This window comes from Gopherus flavomarginatus, chromosome 14 (genome assembly GCF_025201925.1).
Source record: "Gopherus flavomarginatus isolate rGopFla2 chromosome 14, rGopFla2.mat.asm, whole genome shotgun sequence".
In the NCBI taxonomy this organism is placed as follows: domain Eukaryota; kingdom Metazoa; phylum Chordata; order Testudines; family Testudinidae; genus Gopherus; species Gopherus flavomarginatus.
This window is the reverse complement of record NC_066630.1, coordinates 13,433,158-13,451,281: the sequence shown is the minus strand read 5'-3', so window position 1 is coordinate 13,451,281 and position 18,124 is coordinate 13,433,158. Positions and strand designations below refer to the sequence as shown.

The window sequence follows — 18,124 nt, the reverse complement described above, 5'->3', positions numbered from 1 at the left end:
TTGCTGGGACCCTCAAAGGAACTCTAACAAACCCACAGCTGCGGAGGAATCTCAGACCTCATCTATTCCCTACATATCCCTGTGGTCACATAGACCTTATGGGTGTAACACAGGCCTAAAGAAGTTTGTGGTACTAAGAGGTATGGATGATGTATCCTTTGTAGGATGCAACTGCTAAAGGGAGAAATGATCACATACTTGAGAAGACCTGCTCTTAAAGCTTAAATAAAAGTCCAGAGTGACCAAATGCTATGTGGGAAAGCAGTCCAAACAAGCCAGCACATTTATCTCACTCTGGTTGGACTCTGGCAAGAGGCAAGCTACCCTGTTAAGTTAGCTGCTCATGAAGGGGAGTTCACAAGGATAATATCCCACCAGATTTCATGAACATGTGCATATGTGACTAGCTGTCCTCTGTCTCGCTTACTGAAGCTAAACATTCATTCCCACCACTTTGCCTGGAAGTTGCCTATCTGTGGAGGAATAGCAGCAGTGCCAGGCTGGGACAATTTTGAGATAGAAAAAATGAAAACTTCATGAATCTGAAATTCTCAGATCATTTCCTGGAAGGGAAAGAAAGCACCACACATTACAGGGGCAAAATTAACACAATGGGTCATCCTTGCTTATTTAAAATAAAAATTAAAAACAAATCCAAACCTAGGTCTAAACAAACTGAGGTGCCGCCATAATTCCCAGCCAGGCCTGGAATCTTTGCCAAGCCAGAAGGGGCAGCATTTTAAAAGCCTCCATTCAGCTTCTTCACTGCACCTGGAATGCAAAGAAACAGAGGCTTTGCTTTTAATCCTAACTCTCCTTCTCCTTAAAGAAGACAAAACAAAGTTCCATTTTATCTTTAACAAACAAAGAGGGTATAATTCAGCCTTCCCCAAAAATGCAGGATTTAAAAAAATGTAAAAATTGGGGGTTTGGGACAGAAAACCTAAACCACATCCTGTGCATGAGGTCTCCAGTCTGCAGGAGTTTGTTTGGGTATTCAGCTCCATTTGAATACTTCACATATTAATCAGCAGAGAAATGTTTTGATGGAAAATTACTTCTGGTGTTTTTCCTCTCCAACTACATAGTACAAGAGTTCAGGGACAGTCTGCAGAATGGTCACTTAATTGTGCAGTCCGGGCCCCAATGAGAAATGAGTTGTGTGACAACCACTAAAATGTTTACTGCAACCAAGAAAAAATATTTAGTGCATTAAAATTAGCTGAAGTAGAAAATGGAAGCCATTGATTCAAGATTTCAGCAAGTTCTATGGAAATAACAATGCATTTTATATGGTACAAATACTCATTTTATTTGTGAGTGAATTCTCTTCTGGAACACGATGTAATAAAATATGTCCTTTTTGACATTACACTGCAGGGTTTAGCCTAACAAAAACAGTGTTTGGAAACTGTTGGAATTATTATTTATGCAGGGTATTACCACATTACTAATTTAACCATAAACATTTCTTAAAGTCCAAAGGCCAAATGGTATTTTATACAATTGCTCTACACATGCTTTTAAAAAGCCTAAATCTTAAGCCATTTACTACATCCAAACAGTGACACAACATTTACAAGCATTTGATCAAGATACAAGTGGGCTAAACCTAGGGGTGCTTAGACCCAGATTGGTCCACTCCAGAGTGCTCAGGCAGATATTAGCAGTGAACCCTTTAAGAGTTAACTTTTTTATACCTTGCAACAAACAAGTGATGTCATCCCCAAATACTGACTTCAGCTTAAAACCAATTGGAGACAATTCACCCTATTACCAGTCTTAATCCAGATAAAATTTACAACCTTCTTTCTTCTCAAGGACTTTCCTCCCCTCCTCCTTACTGACCACCAATTTTTCCATTGCACCAAGTTCACACAGGCTGCAACAGTGGTGTGTGGGTTGGAAGGATCACGCTGGTTTATTTGAAGACAGATTCTCTTTGTCTTATTTAAAACCATTTGCAGCCACTCCTATTGGTCACATGCCTTCTTTTCACAAACTTCCCCTTATCCCATTAGTTATTCTTTGAACCAGACGTCCTCTCTACTTCACTCCTTCCGGCCTTGTATCTAATTATTTTCAAGGCCTTCCTCCTACTTACTACTCAGGGCGTTTCTTTATAACCCATTTTCTTAACCAAACTCAAACTAACCGTAATTCTTTAATTTCATATTTGTCCTGTAGAATGTGACCGCGGTAGTGCATTGCAATTGATATTCACATTTGGCTTTTAAAAATTAGGTTTATTTAGCAAAATCCAGTACAATATCTAAGCAGAACCTGTGGTATGATGGGAAATATCCTTTGATATGCTGAGTATACTCAATCCTGACTGCAAACTTCAAAGGGTATTGAAAGGCATCAGCAATCTGAAGATTTAGGCCCTTTATTTGCCTGAAAGGTACCATAATAAATTTGAGATATGGGAAAAAATTAAAATATAGTGAGGCAGAGAAAACATGAGTGCCAAACAAGACCCATCAGGCACCTGGTAAAAATCAGGTGATAGCCAGAAAACTTTCCTAAGGAAGAACAGGGTATCCAGAGGCGGCTTCTAATAGAAAAAGACTTTTCACTTCAACCTTGGTGATGAGCGCCTGTGAAATACTCTCACATTGGGCCACATGCTCCCATTCTCTGAAACCAGAAGAACAGTCAACATTTCTTGATTCTCCTCCTCATGACACACTAATCAAAATCAAACTTACAGCTAGTCTTGATGGGCAGCAGGTTCTCCCACCTGCCAGCAATTTGGCCCTGAGGGAATCAGATGCCCAGCAGGTGGGATGTAATAAGTGTCTGAGGTGAAGGTGCTACTACCAGCTGTGCTTCAGCATGCTCCCAAGCTGACCAGTTCATAGAACAGCAATGAGACAAGTCTCTGAAATACAAGTTCTCCCAGGAGAGGAGCTGAGGGTTGATGGTAAAATGTACATTTTACCTAGTCAAATGTTATGCTTAACCATGCTCTTGCATTTCAAAGGTGAAAGCAACTTGGAAATATTTGTGCTCTGGAGAAGAAGTTTTATGCAAAAATCCTAGTTACCACTATCATCATGGAAATGGTCATTCTCTCTCCTTCAGCGATCTTCATCCTGGCAGTGCTACAAAGCCAGCAAAGAGTGATAGCGATTCACAAAGGCACACAGCAAATGGTCTGACATTCCAGTGACGTGTTTGAACTGTGGCAACAATGCATCCCTGTCAACACAACATGACGTGAGAGGCTACAATGTAATGCAATTGCCTGACATTGTTTCATATTTATTGGGTAACTCTCTGCAACTCCATTTGACTAACATTGCCTTCCTGCTCCACCACCCCCAGTATACCTACATTCCAGTAGTTCTCAAACCGTGGGTTGCAACCCCAAAGTGGGTCGTGAGTTTCTTTTAATGTGGTCGCCACGGCTGGTGTTGGACTCCTGCCGCCAGAGGCAAAAGCTGAAGCCCAAGCCCCGCCGCTCAGGACTGAAGCCATGCATGAGCAACTTAGCTTCACTCGGGTGCCTGTGGAATGGGGCCACGAGCAATTGCCCTGCTTACAGTCCCCTAATGCCATCCCTGATTCTAGAATCTAGAGTAATACAGGACACTGGGGTCATGTAGTAATTTTTGTTGTCGGAAGTGGGTCGCAGTGCAATGAAGTTTGAGAAACCCGCTATATTCTGACTATTCAGGAGAACTGGAAGAATAAAGAGACAATACTCTAGGCCACCTAGATAGGACAGTGATAGTTGCCTTAGAAAAGGTCCAAATATGGGACCTTATGTATGACACAAAATATTCATGAAAGAAACTTAAAATACTCTTAGATTCTTTCATTTTAAATTGGTGCCCATAGCTCTTCATAGTCAGTGTCTATGTTCAGAGTCTTTCTAGTCTTCAGTGTATGAGCAGACAAATTCCTGTTATGCATCCTACTTTGTGTAGTAATAATCCTGCTCCCCCTCTATCTCTAATACATAGCATAGTCTTCTTTTTAACTATAAAATTTCCTTGGAAAGAATGGGTTAACATGACAGGAAAGAAGATTATCCATCTCACCCTCCCTGCGCAAACCCAGAATATGGCTAATCACATTTACAAAACCTCACACACTAGGAGGTTGAGCCATCCCTTTTCCAAACGTACAACTTCATTTAGTCAGTATCCATGTCCTGCTTCCTAGTTCTGGGATGTCAGCCATAATCTCCCCTTATGCTTGCTTGGTCTGAGCTCAGATCTTTTAAAAAGGCACTTACAAGGCTTTGGGGGACTGAGGAAATTGAAACATACAGTAGTTTTCCAAGCATGACTTATTCAGTGACTTGAAGAGTTTGCAAACCTGTTCCATTTAACTGAAACAAGTACTGTGTATGTTATCCAGTGTACTCCATGCTTTCTACCTTAGATAGTCATGAAATAACATTTGGAGAGAGAATTATGATAGGGAAAGAGACCTCACTCTCAGCTTTATATTATCTACTTTCATCTACCATGTTAGTTTCTCAGGTTGTGCCACTTGAAATTCCACAGGTTGGCAGTGGCTCACTGTAATTCTTGGCAGCTTTCAGATTCTCTCTACAACAGACAATTAGCCACAAACTCAAGAACTTTTCTATCTAAGCCGATATTGGTCCTGTTTGTCAGAGTATGAAACTCTGGAGAACAACTTACTGTAACTCCAGAAATAGCTATTGCAACAACATGTCAGTTTCACATTTTGTCCAAGCATGACATGACACACATAGTAATCTATTAGCTTCAAGACCTGGAGGAGGTGGTAAACCTCAGGTATGAGGGGATAGCCATGTTAGTCTGTATCCACAAAAACAACGAGTCTGGTGGCACCTTAAAAACTAACAGTAAAACATAGTTGGCCAAAAAGCAATATTTGAACAGCTTTCCTTTGAACAGATCAATGCATTCACAGTCTTAAAAGGTCTGTTCACCAGCTGTGTTTTATTTGCAGCTCTACTGACTCAGGAGATAAGTGAATGACATGACCATCCTTTACAGTAACTTCTTATTCCATGCAACAGGAAATTATTCGTGCATCCACACCTATTTCAGGAGATGAGCCCAGCATCCAAGTCTGGCTCCACATAGATCTCTTAGTATTCGATGTGTAGCTGCATGTTGTTTCCACAAACTTGTTATATACACAGTGGAGGCTAAGAATGGGTTATTCAAAGCCAGTTTGCAGCAGCAGATAAAGATCTGACTGCCAATAGGGCATACTTTCTACCCTGAGCAGCCTCCATGGACCAACCTGCAGGGTCCTATAAACAAACCTATCTCATTTTCTGAATGACCTTGTTATTGGAAAGCAAGTACGGACAAACTGAGAAAACTGCTTCTAAAAACCCACCTGGGTCACTGAACAATATCGTGGATTATGGCTTTTGCAAGTTGGAGGTGATCATAAGACCTTGTCTAAACACACAAGCTGAACTGATTTAACTACACCAATATAGTTAAAGCAACACACACCCCTGCGCGCGTGCGCACGCACACACACACACACACACACACACACACACACACACACACACACACACACACACACACACACACCCACCCACCATGGATGTGGTTACACCAACATAAAGGTGCTTGTACCAGTCTAGTGTAGTCCTCTAGGGGAAGGAAAACAAACTATATTGGCATAAGGGACCTTTACACTATATAACTCCATCCAGACTACGGGTATATTCTCTCCAATTTGTCCACAACTTTCTTAAAGTAGGGTGCCTAAAATTGGACACAATATTCCAGCTGAGGTCTCATCAATGCCAAGTAGAGCAGAACCTTTATCTCAGTTTCTTACATGGGACACTCCTGTTAATACACCCTAGAATGATATTAGCCTTTTCCGCATCTGCATGACATTGTTGACTCACATTCAATTTGTGTTCCAGTATAACTCCTGGAGCCTTTTCTACAATACTACTGCCTAGCTAGTTATTCCTCATTTTGTAGTTGTGCATTTGATTTATTTTTTCTTTCCCAAGTACGGTACTTTGCACTTGTCTTTACTGAATTTCATCTTGTTGATTTCAGACCAATTTTCCAATTTATCAAGGTAATTTTAAATTCTGGTCCTATCCTTAAAGTGCCTGCACTCTTCCCAGTATGGCAAATTTTGTGTGCACTCTCCACTTCATTATCCAAGTCACTGATGAAATTATTGAAATGTATGATTCCCTTTGTACCTGATCCACAGAGGATATGAGTATGTTACAGTTCTCAGCTTGGTTGCTTGGCTTTTTTAGCTCATGCTGTAGAGACTCATGCTTTCAGCTATAGTAGTTGACAGTTCAGTCTCTGGTGTGACAGCTTAAATGGCAGCCATCACACTTATCTACTGTGTTTTCAAGGCAGACTATATGTTTGCATACATGACTTGTACTTGGTCAGCAGTATGCCAGAATGCCCACTACTACAGGACCCTGTTGTGCTGTGGTTTTTAAGAACAACACCAAGGAGTTAACGTTACTGTGGCAGAGACTTCATTATGCTGATCTAACATTACTGCAAAGTGCATAGCTCCTCTGGCGAGAGGGCTAAAGAGACCTACTCATACTTTATATTAAAGGTACATTTATAAATAGTTTTTAAAGGGTTAATTAATTCTTAATAGATGGTTTAATGATTAATCAAGTGTTATGGATTGTTAGAGTCAAACAGGTTGTTTATAGCAATCATTAACACCTTCTCCTGATGTCCTGATAACCAGGGCTTGGAAACAGACCTATGCACTGTACAGGCACATCTCTGAAACTATTATCTTGTTCTCCTGAATCTCAGTTTTTTTATCACTCTCCCGCACCCCCAGCTGTTCTGGTTGTGAAGAAAACCTCTCAAATGGAAATGGAATGTAGCCATTCAAAGATGTCAAGGTGAGTCTGAAACAGCTCCAACAGGTATGAATGGCCCCATTCATCTCCCTGCGGTGTGAACCCAGACACCCAATGATGATTGTTTGAACATCCACATAGTTAGCTATTCCATTCCTCATGTAAAAGAGGAGAAGCCAGGTCACAGATCTGCACAATTCCTTGTGGGCAACATCTCGTTTTTGTGCCACAAATGGGCAGGAGGTGCCACCGCTTATTTTTTTTCCTTCTAATCAAGAAGGATCCAGGCCCATGGAGGATAGCAGATTCTGTGGGTATAGTCAAGACCACCCAGGGAAGCCTGATTTAAAGAGCCCCGTGGACTTCAATTAACTGAGAGTCCTTTGATTCTGATGACTTAAGTGAGAAGCGCTTATTGTGGGGAAGAAGGCTGGAAGAGTACCAAGACTTTCTCCCCCAATCCAACCCTAGTCTATAACACATACCGCTCATGTCAGTAAACTTGTAACATCTATTAGTCACTTATTAACCCGTTGTATACTATTGATAAATGTACCCTTTATAGAAAGTGACCAAAACTCCTTGGAGAGCTACAGAGCTCAGTCCTGCTGCTAAAGAACTCAGTGGCAAAACTCCCATTGACCTCAATGGAAGGAGGATCATGTCCATTGTCTATTTTTAATTGGCTTAGGCCAGACCTATTTTCAAAAAGCTGGATGAGAATGTTGCTAAATGTTTCTATGACATTCATGTAAGTAGTCTGACTGTATCTCCTTCAAAGTGACAATGCACAGATGTATGTTTCTTGAACGCCCATTTGCTTTTCCATGACATTCATCCTCAAAGTTTTAAAAATTACTCCTGAAAAATGGAGTTCACTGACAGCAAAACAAATAAATTGTTCAGTTCTGGTATAAGCTCGTAAAATGGATCTGTTCCAGCTGAAATCAGTTGAAGAGGAGGAATGAGAACAAGGGGGTACCTTATACTGCAGCCAGCTGAAGCATCAAACACATTTCGTAAGCAAGGAGTACAGCCAACTCTATCCCTACAGTTTTATAAAGCTGACCTCAGGCAGTTCATATTGAGCTGTGGCTGTGTGATTTGCTCTCTTAGCTGCTATAGAGACTCTCTGGAAGCTTCTTATTAGCTTTTGAAAAGAGACATGGCACAAACTGGACTTCTAATTTTTCTCCTCATTAGCATACTACTGCTGGATCAAGCTACTGGCCAGGCTTCCAAGTTCAAAGCCAGAAAGCACAGTAAACGTCGAGTGAAAGGTAATCAGTTTAATTTGGGGGGGTATATGTCAAGGGCATTTACAATACTCTTAAATATTATTTGAACCAGTGGTTAATATTATTTTTAAAATGTGTTATCAAACGATATTTGTGCCTATATTTACTCTGTCTAGAGAGAAGATTTTGTATACGTTATGTGGGTGTAGTGTAATGTGCCAAACTGTATTACATAAATATAGGGTAGAGAGCAAAATACTGTCCTCTCAGCTCCATTGACTTTATTTGCGATTCTGAGTTGGAAATGAGGTCGCAGTTTGGCCCATGATCTCAGTTACAGATTATGTAATGGATATCACCAAGAATGGAATATCGTGTGCATCTGATCAAAACAAGCTGAAGAAACTAAGAGACTCCCAAGGATTTTTGTTGAGATTTATTTTCCATGACCTAGAACTTTTTTTGTAACTTTTTAATGGGATATTTGTAGGATATTCTTCTATTCTAATTCTTTAGGAGTGTTGTACAATGAGGGACAAAAGAAGCCAGAAAGAATTGGTGAGAAAAGTATAGTTTACCGCTAAACATATGCAGAGCAAAGACAAAAACCTTGAATGTTGGGAAATGTGTGTATTTAATTTAAACTTACTTTCCATTTTTTAGAAAGCATAATGTAGATTACACAGTTGGTGAATATTTACTTGTTAGTCAGTGAAAAGTAAGCAGCTTACACAAGTCCATTTCTTGCTATGCTCACACTACTCTGAAAGTCAGGAGACTATATGGCATTTGTTTTCCCTTCTCATGAATCTATGTCTAGTTTTGAGGGTTTTCCACCATGCTCTTTACTGTGTTATCTGAGAGCCCTGATTCCTATTTTAACCCATGTGCATTTTTGTGTAGTAGCAAAGTAAATCTCAACATCGGGCCTTTTATATTTAGGTGACTAACTTTAGACACCCAAAATTGAAAATGTATGCTATAGCATCTTTTGGGATTGTTTGGGGTTCTTTTACCAAGACAAATATATAAGGCAGGTTGTAGCCCAATCATTAAATATAGTTTTCAATGCGAAAATTCCATGAAAACAAGCTCTCAACATCTCCAACCTACAAAATTATGTCAATCTAACTTATATACGCGTACAGCCACCGTAGTTATTAAATCGCTTGTGTGTGTGCACAGTTGGCTCCTTGTGTCAGCGGGGCATGTCTGCACCAGGAGTTCTTGTACCAATTGAATTGTCAGTGTAGGACATTGTGGGATGGTTTTTGAAAGTCAGTAAAAGTTGACGGAATTAACTCAGTGACCACATTGACCTTGCATTGACCTAATTTCATCAACCTTGACTCTACCCCATTTGGGGAAGTGGTTAACACTAAATTGGTGTAGAGAGGCGCTTATGTTGGGGGGAGCCAAATTTAAGTGAAGACACTTCCACAGCAAGGTTGATGTAATGCAGCTTACATTGACCTAACCATTTAGCATAGACCAGGCCTCAAATGTACAGCCAAAACCAAATCTTGTCAGCAGCCCTAATACTGACTGACCTCTAAGCAATAGTCTGAATTTATAATTCAGTAACACATTAAAAAGTTGGAATACGTGAACTACTATGAGAGTGCATTGGAATTTCATGTGTATTTACCTAAAGAGAGCCCAAAATGCAATTCAGTAGAAACTAATCACAAAAGAGCAAGCTGCCATTTTAGTATTATACTGTACTTAATCTTGGGAAATTAATTTTAGTAAACCTATGTATTTTAAAATGTTAAATATGCAATTTATTTGTTTATGAATATTTGTAGCTTTATTCTCATCCTGCATAAATTTTGTGTTGGTATAATCTCGCTGATTTCAATGGAAGAAGGTGCACTAGTGTCACAGAGAACTGAGTCTGACCCAGGTGAACATTTCCTTTGGCTTATAATGATTATTAGAATTGCATTGCTTTGATATTGTGATTTTTATGGCATGTGAATTATTGCTACTTAATTTTATTGCATTACAGTATTTTGATTGTCTCTGAACATTGTAATTACTATGATTTTTCTCCCAACTAAAGAGTTATGCAAATCTCATACCTGCAGAAGCCCATGATATTTTAACAGGGCTTCTGATTTAAAGATATTCTTGAATGTGTATATTTATTCATTCTTTTTTTCTTTTAAGAAAAGGATGGTGATCTAAAGACTCAGATTGACAAGCTGTGGCAAGAAGTAAACTCCCTGAAAGAAATGCAGGCACTTCAGACAGGTAAAACATGTTTTGTTAGTCTGTTTTACCAGGAAATAGAATCATAGAATATCAAGGTTGGAAGGGACCTCAGGAGGTCATCTAGTCCAACCCTCTGCTAAAAGTAGGACCAATCCCCAACTAAATTAACTAAATGTCACTAAACATTTTATCAGTGAAACCAAACATTTCCTGCCCCCACTATAATGTTCAATGAGAAATCATACTTCTTTGACAAGTGGGATTCCTTAGCAACATGTCACTGAGATGTTGGCAACATCTTCCACTTGATGAAGCCAGCAATGACCTGGACTTTGGAAGAGCCATGCTAGCATACCTCGTGGTCTCTTACCACATAGGGAAGCATAGCCAAAATTAAATAAGATTTAATAAATGAGACTGTTGTGCAAATCAAGCATTGAATGTAATCTCTCTCTTTTAAAAGGCATTTCTAGTTTTAAATCACCTTGGGTCACTTGAAATTAGCATTTGAAGGGAGGAGGATGGTGGAAAAAGTGACTGGAAATGAAGCCCTAAAGAGTTTAGGTCCTCTGTATGTTATCCTTCCAGTGACAATATTTATCTATCAATTGCCCAAACAGAGATTTGAATTATGAATTTCCAATCAATATCTGACGACCAGGACATATTGTAACTAACCCTTTCGCACTTTCTGTCTTCCATTTATTTACTAGGCACTAGGCACAGCTAATGCATAACACACTTTACTTTGGCACTTAAATGTCACAAGTATGAAAAGACCTTTAGATCCTTGTTTTTGGTGTGAAGCCAAGAATACACCTACTTCCTGGCAACTAAGCCAGCTCTGCCAACAATACAAACATCCATTTCTCCTCAGCATACGTTATGAACCCGATGAGGTGAAGCCAAATATGTAAAGTTGGCAGTAGGGACTATTTAAGAAAAATAAAAAAAATTAAACAAACAACAGGCCTACACCGTCTTTGTGTGTATGTGTGGTCTCAAACAACAGCATAAATAATCCTGAGGAAATTAGGTTCCTGGCTGGATCCAGGCTGAGAATGGTGAGCCAAGTAGATTAATATAAAAAGCTTAGAGGTGGGATTTTCAATAGCCCCTTCTGAAATTAAGATCACAAGTCACGTTGACTTTCAGTGGGACTTGTAGGCCTCACTCCCTTAGGGGCTTTTGAAAATTTCCCACTAAAATGTCAACTCTGTTCTGGAACATCCCTGGCCATTTTGCCAGCCAGGGCGGAAAATGTTCTTGGTGCTCTCCCCACCCCCACCAACCTGCCCATGAGCAGACAAATGCACAAAATAAAAAAACAAAAGCTGAGTGGCGCTGCTCTGCTCACCTGCCCCTAGAACTGGTCCAGCCTCTATTCTAATATGTGACTCCGTTTCTTAATCAACATGCTCAACCATATCTATTCACAGTCTGTCTTCGTGGAACAAAGATCCATAAGAAGTGCTACCTGGCATCTGAAGGTGCCAAGCACTTCCATGAAGCCAATGAAGACTGCATAGCCAAGGGAGGGACACTGGCTATCCCCAGAGACAATGATGAAACCAACTCCCTTCGAGACTATGGCAAGAAAAGTCTGCCAGGGGTTGCAGACTTTTGGCTGGGTATCACCGACATGGTAAACGAAGGGAAATTTGTTGATGTCAATGGGATGGCTCTAAACTATTTCAACTGGGATCGCTCCCAACCAAATGGGGGAAAGCGTGAAAACTGTGTCTTGTTTTCCCAGTCATCTCAAGGCAAGTGGGGAGATGAAGTCTGCCGTACTGTCAAAAGATATATTTGTGAATTTCTAATCCCATAATTCCATTCCCATTAGCTGAACCAATATTTGGTTATTAATGTGCAGGTTTTGCATGTTAGTAGTTCCTCCTACTTACAATGGTGAATTGAAAATACTTATTAAAATGCACATCTCCCACAATACACAAACCTTGCCCTAAGGCAGGAATTTTCTTTATTAATTTATTTTCCATTCAACTGTTAAAAAGGTTGTGTTTAGTGAGGTCTCTCACCATGCAACCATCACATATGCTGTACGTTTTGTTTTGAGATGTATTGCATCATATTTTGCCATATTCTCACAGTCTGATGTTCATGCTATCAACATCGTAAAGTCAAAATTCATCTTTCAAACCCACACTACATATCTCTATAGATTAGTGTTTGCTTGAACCCCATCCAGAACTCCGGTCAATATTTATGAAAGTTCCATACATAGAACATTCACTAGAGAGTGAAGTTTGCCAGTATGAGGCTATGGATGCTTAAGCAGAACTTTAGTGGTGTATAAACCACTGAAAATGGATGGAATTCATCTGCTGGAGCTCAACAACGTAGCTCTGAGATAAGATTTTGATCTAAAAGGAAGAAAAAAATGAATAGAAGCTGATGTTATTCTGAAAGATTATGGAGTTAAAAATGACCCATTCCTAGAAAGTAGGGGAAATATTCCCACTAGCGATCGAGACATCATGAAACGCCAGCTGTGGAAATCTTTTGTATGTACTTGTCATTTGGAAAGCATTGTCTTTGTGTTTCTGCCCTGACTTGTTTACATGCAAATTCCAGTTAAGCACCTGATGTTTGGAAGTGGAGGAATTACAGTGTTTATTTTTTGCTATTCTTAATCTTTCAAAAGAACTGTAAATAAATCCTATACATATAGAGAAATGGAAATGATAGAATAAAAGAAGCCAGCCATATACTTTGCTTTGCATCACCCAAGTATGCTTTATCTTAGTGGTATATACAATGCAGTTTGCAAATAACCTCTTGCATCCTAGAACCTGAATTCTGTTACTTGGAGGCCAACTCTTAGTTTTCCTTTTAATTATACAATACTTTTTAATTGCTAATAAATCAAACATATAATTCACTAGTGGGTTGTTGAGTGTTTTTTGAGAACATGAAGACACGTACAATCAGCATTTCAAAGATAAAGTGTACAAGATTACATGTATTGTGGTTCTGTAAATATTGTGTATACATCCTGTATGAGAGAATTCCATCAACACTGAGGCTGAGAGAAATCTGAGTGAAGCTGCTATTCCATAATATTGAGTACTCAAGGCGGGTTTGTTCAAGATGCATTGAGAAGACTGGGCTCAGACACAGATTAGGTTTAGGATAGGGCTTGGATTCATGTTCAAAGCCAAATCTGGGCTAGGATCAGAGTCTAATGTCACCAGAATCTTGCAAGACTCTGGGCCAGAAAAATAGAAATCATAAGAGTTCAGCTGTCCTTGTGACATTTCTGCTATCTTGGGCTGAGTTTGATGCTGTTGAAGTCACATGAGAGATACGGAAAATAGGCCCTTTCTGATTTCAGCTCCAGCCAAGAACCAAAGCTAATGCAGCAGGTCTGGTGTCAGCAGTGGTGCAAATGGAATCCATTTCTTACCAGTACAGGGGCAAGGGGGACACCAGGAGCAGGTGACCTCTTCACATGACATTCCATGTGACTCCTCTCCACCCCCAACCTGGGGTCCCCATGGTCTTCCCATCTACTTCCCGTGACCACACCCCTTACCTTGGGAGACGGGGGAGTCTGTCCTCCTCCCACTGCACCTTCGGGACCATAGCGGGGAAAGCAGCAGAACGTGGGGCCGCAATACCACCCCAGCCCCGCCCTTCGCAGCCCTGTCCTCTGTCAGGGCTGCTGCTGTACAGATGGAGGAGACCCTGAATGGAAGGGCTGGGGGTGGTACAGCTGTGCCGGAGGAGTTGCTGGCATGAGGCCATTCAGCTCATTCAGTCGTGTTCTGCTGCTCCTCTTTCCGGTATGCAGTACCACCTATAAATATCTTCTTGTTACGGTGTACTGGACCGTACCACCCTACCTGCACTGCTGAGTGTCAGTGACTCAGAGTGGAGGTTCCCCTTCCAGTTGGGCCCATCACTAGTATTTGTAAGTGGAATGTGATACCTTTGGGTAAATGAGTTGCTCACCCACAGATTTCTCTAGCCAGCTAAGGCCAAGGTCACATAATTTCTCACAAACTAATCACCATTAGGGCTGGTTGGCACCTGGCTAGAGACCACCAAAGACGGTGCAAGATGCTGCAGCAGGAAATGATGTAGTCCTTTTTGATAGGTGTCACTCTTCTCACTGATCCAGCATTTCAGTATGGCAGTAAAGGAACTGACATGTTTGTGGGATCATATTCCAGGTGAGATGCTGCACCAAAATCCTGACCCCATCTAGTCTTTTGCTGTCCATAGCCCTTATCACAAGAGTAGTGAGAGTGAGTTCTGTAGGCAGATTTCACTGTAAGTAGTTAGATTCTGGCTAACTAAATTCCCCTGAACTTTCAATCAGATAAGCTTTTCTCCTCATCTTTAGCTGTTGCGTCATGTTGCTGTGTACTGGTAAACTGCTGCCCCCTTCCATTCCAGAGATGGCCACAAATCAATAGTGGACAATGATACCTGTACATATAGAACCATTTTATACATAAATAGTTATTATTGCTGCACCTTCATTGGTGAAATCATTATTTCCCTAGACGAGGAACCTGCAATGGAGGTTTAACTGTCCACCCTGCTAGCCATCCTCTGAATTAAATTACAGGAGCAAAGCAGGCTATCAGGAGCTATCCATCTCTATTAAGCTCAGCAGATGCTATGGTCCCCATTTGGTTTTGTTCATAAACTGTGATTTAAATAAATGGAGAGCCCTAAAGTAGTTTGATATGGCCTCCTGAGTGCGGGTTCATTGGGTTAGTTAATTATGTAAATATATCTGAAACTACATTATGTTCAACATGTAATTTTACCACAGTTTTGGAAACCTATTCACATGCGCAGTAGCACAAATACCTACCAAATTCCAAGGAAGTTACTCTTTATTTCTACTTCATTTTCATCCATTTACTTTAGGTAATAGCAATATAAACTGGTTATGGACACTACTGGGGGACATTTTTCCATATACAGCAGATGTCATACACTTTGTTAAACAAACAGACATCTGTGCCAATTAATTAGTTCACAAAGTTACAGTCAGTATGGGGGACTGAGACTTAGGTCTTCACACTGGCAGACAGATGCTTTGTCTAATAACTGGGATATCTGAAGTAGACCAGAAGGATAGGGTGAAAAAGGCAGGGCAAAGAGAATGGAATGGCTGGCAGGAAGTTGAGGGTGGGTAGCAGGAAGTGGGCAGGGGAGAGAGAGGAGTTGGGATAGATGAAGAAGAGGAAACAGAGTGATGGTAAGAGTCAATTGCTGGTAATTGGGCCAAAGCAAAGAGTGTTCCTCTCCGCCCATTCACTCACATCCATGAAATAGGTCACTTGATGAGCTGCACGGAGCTTTGCAGTTGTGGCTCCAGACAGTAGTGACTAGCGAGTCCTAGAAGGACCTCGTTAAATAGCACAGACAATCTTCTTCCATTGCCCCCACCCTCACTCCTCCACCTAGCCTATCGCATCCTGTAGATACCATGTAGCAATTGCACAGAAGTGAGTATTGCCCTCTCACCACAGAAAACAGTCAGTTTCACCTCCTAGCTCCTCTCCCTTCAAGATGGCTTGCATGGCCTTCCTAATGCAGGGACCAGCTGGTGCCAGCAAAGGGTCTAAGTGCACTAGCAAGGCACAAACTGCCACATTCCTCTGCTTTTCCTCTAACTGTGATCCTATCCCTGAGTGAAGCCAGGACAACTTAGCATTTGGGGATAGGTGTTTGATGCCTGATAAGGAAACAACCCTGTCCCAGATGGCTTGAATGACTTCATCAGAGCCTCACAGGGGAATGTATTTCTTGTAGCCTTTCTGTGCTGCAGCTCCACTTTTATCCCAGAACAGTGAGTGAAATGGAGAACGCTCCCAAAGCAACGCACTGCTCTTGGGTTCGAGGTAAGAGGTACAAGCTGGTAAGCAGCATGAACAGCATTTGAGCCATCATGGCACAGTGGAAATCACACTTCTCTGTAAATAATCTCAGTTTGGGAACACTGACATAAATCCTATTCACTCTGAAAGAGAGAGAGTAAAGTTTTGTTGAAGAATTCTTGTCCCAAGTGCTCAGACACTACTGGGATGGAACCCATGTAAGCATTTTGACAGACAAAAAGACTAGAGATCAGACAGGCAGAGGGAAATTAACCATTTACAAAATATTTCTTGCCAACTTTTCTACATGTTAAATAGTTTTGTTTCTTCATCTGTGGTTGTAAGCGCAATTAATTGTACAGCATTAATTAGCTCTTTTTCTTTCACTTGGATTATTAGTGAAATAAATTAACACAAAAAATAAAAATAAAAAACTAAGGAAAATATTGGTTCCTGGTTAGAAAGAATCAAAATGGGACAAATAAATAAGATTCAACAGACAATAAAGTTATTTCCAAGTCAAGTAGCAATCATGTAGCCTCTGTTCCCTATCTTCAAAACAATGAGTACAGCCTTTTGAGAATTTAGATGCTGTTTTATCATATATATCATCACTTCAAAGTTGTTTTCATTTTAAAATATTTGAAATGGAACAATGAATAGTTGTTTTTTCCAAAATATTTGAGAGGTTTTTTTAATTCTCACCATTTTTATTGCAAATGTTAATGAACTAGTTATAGACGTTTTGTGTTTACTAAAAATTGGTTTTTGGTAAATGAGAAATATTGATAATTGTTTTGATAAAAATTGCAAAAAAAAAAGGTCGTCTCTTTTGTGAAAAAATTGACAGTGTCAACAATTATTTCATTAAATGTTATTTCTGAAAACAGACCATTTTCCAATAAAACATGCTTTTGTTTGAAAAATGTTGGCTACCTGTAATCTGCATCCACATTTTATTTTATACAGATATAATGTATGTCAAGAGTCTCACTATTTCTTTCTTCCAGCAGAGGTCTACCTTTCCTTAGTAAAACCCAGAATGATTTTCAGACTATAACTACATAAATACACACACAGAGCTACCAATTCTCTCAAATGATTTTTTGCTTTGATGTAATAAAATACAAGTTTGACAAACAGTATATGACAAGGATTGAAAATCAAACAAGCATGATAATAACTGATAATAGCTTTGAGTATCTGTGAAACCATGACCACAGAGAACTTAAGGCTTGAACTTAAGATGGGCTGCGGCTCTGCTGTCTGAACTCATTGATTGGGATGTGGGGCTGTCATCTTCATATGAATTATTAATATTGCCTAGGTATCCCAGTCAGAGATCAGGACCTCATTGTGCAAGGTGCTGTACAAACAAAGGACAAAAAGACCATCCTTGCCCCAAACAGCTTATACTCCCTCCTGATAATGGAATGTGTCGCATAACCCATGGATCTTGATTCATCCCCTAACCAGATCCTCCAGTCTAAACACCTTGCATTCCCAAACCCCACCTATAATCCTATTGATGTATTTCCTTCAAATTCCCCTTCTGCTGTCTTCCCTCGACTCCAAATTCTGATAGTCTCTGCTCTTTGCTCCTGGTTGTACAGCACCTAACATAATGGGGTCCTGATCTCCTTTGAGGCTCCCAGATGCCCCTACAATACAAATAATGATGGTCTCTACTGAACACAGCCAGGGTAGCTTTGTTTTGATCACTGTTAGAGCAGCACATGATAGGTGGTTGGTTAGTTAGTGATTTCCCATTGATGACTTTCCTTAGTGATTAGTTGTGATGGCAGACCTGGAAATCAGCTGGTTCCTTTGCATGGACTGGAGGACGTTGAATGTGATACATAGTATTCCAGTTAAGTAAGTTACAGTAAAAGTACCCAAGATGTGGAGTAGAAATTGCAGTAGTGACACCTAGTGGTATAACAAAACAATGTGGTTCCTAC

General features: G+C 40.3%; 1 protein-coding gene across 2 annotated transcripts; it reads left to right on the top strand.

The window, feature by feature from the left end:
• The first annotated feature begins 6,851 nt into the window (after positions 1-6,851).
• CLEC3A (C-type lectin domain family 3 member A) lies at positions 6,852-13,020 on the top strand. 2 transcript variants are annotated; one of them, XM_050922897.1, is made up of 5 exons: positions 6,852-6,886; positions 8,048-8,124; positions 9,950-9,988; positions 10,255-10,338; positions 11,739-13,020. In XM_050922897.1, exons 1-5 carry the CDS (start codon positions 6,852-6,854, stop codon positions 12,128-12,130), a joined length of 627 nt encoding a protein of 208 aa, XP_050778854.1. In that variant the 3' UTR covers positions 12,131-13,020. The 2 variants fall into 2 exon arrangements, with proteins under 2 accessions (XP_050778854.1, XP_050778853.1); XM_050922896.1 differs by lacking the exons at positions 6,852-6,886; positions 9,950-9,988 and having other exon boundaries at positions 8,010-8,124.
• The last annotated feature ends 5,104 nt before the right edge of the window (positions 13,021-18,124 follow it).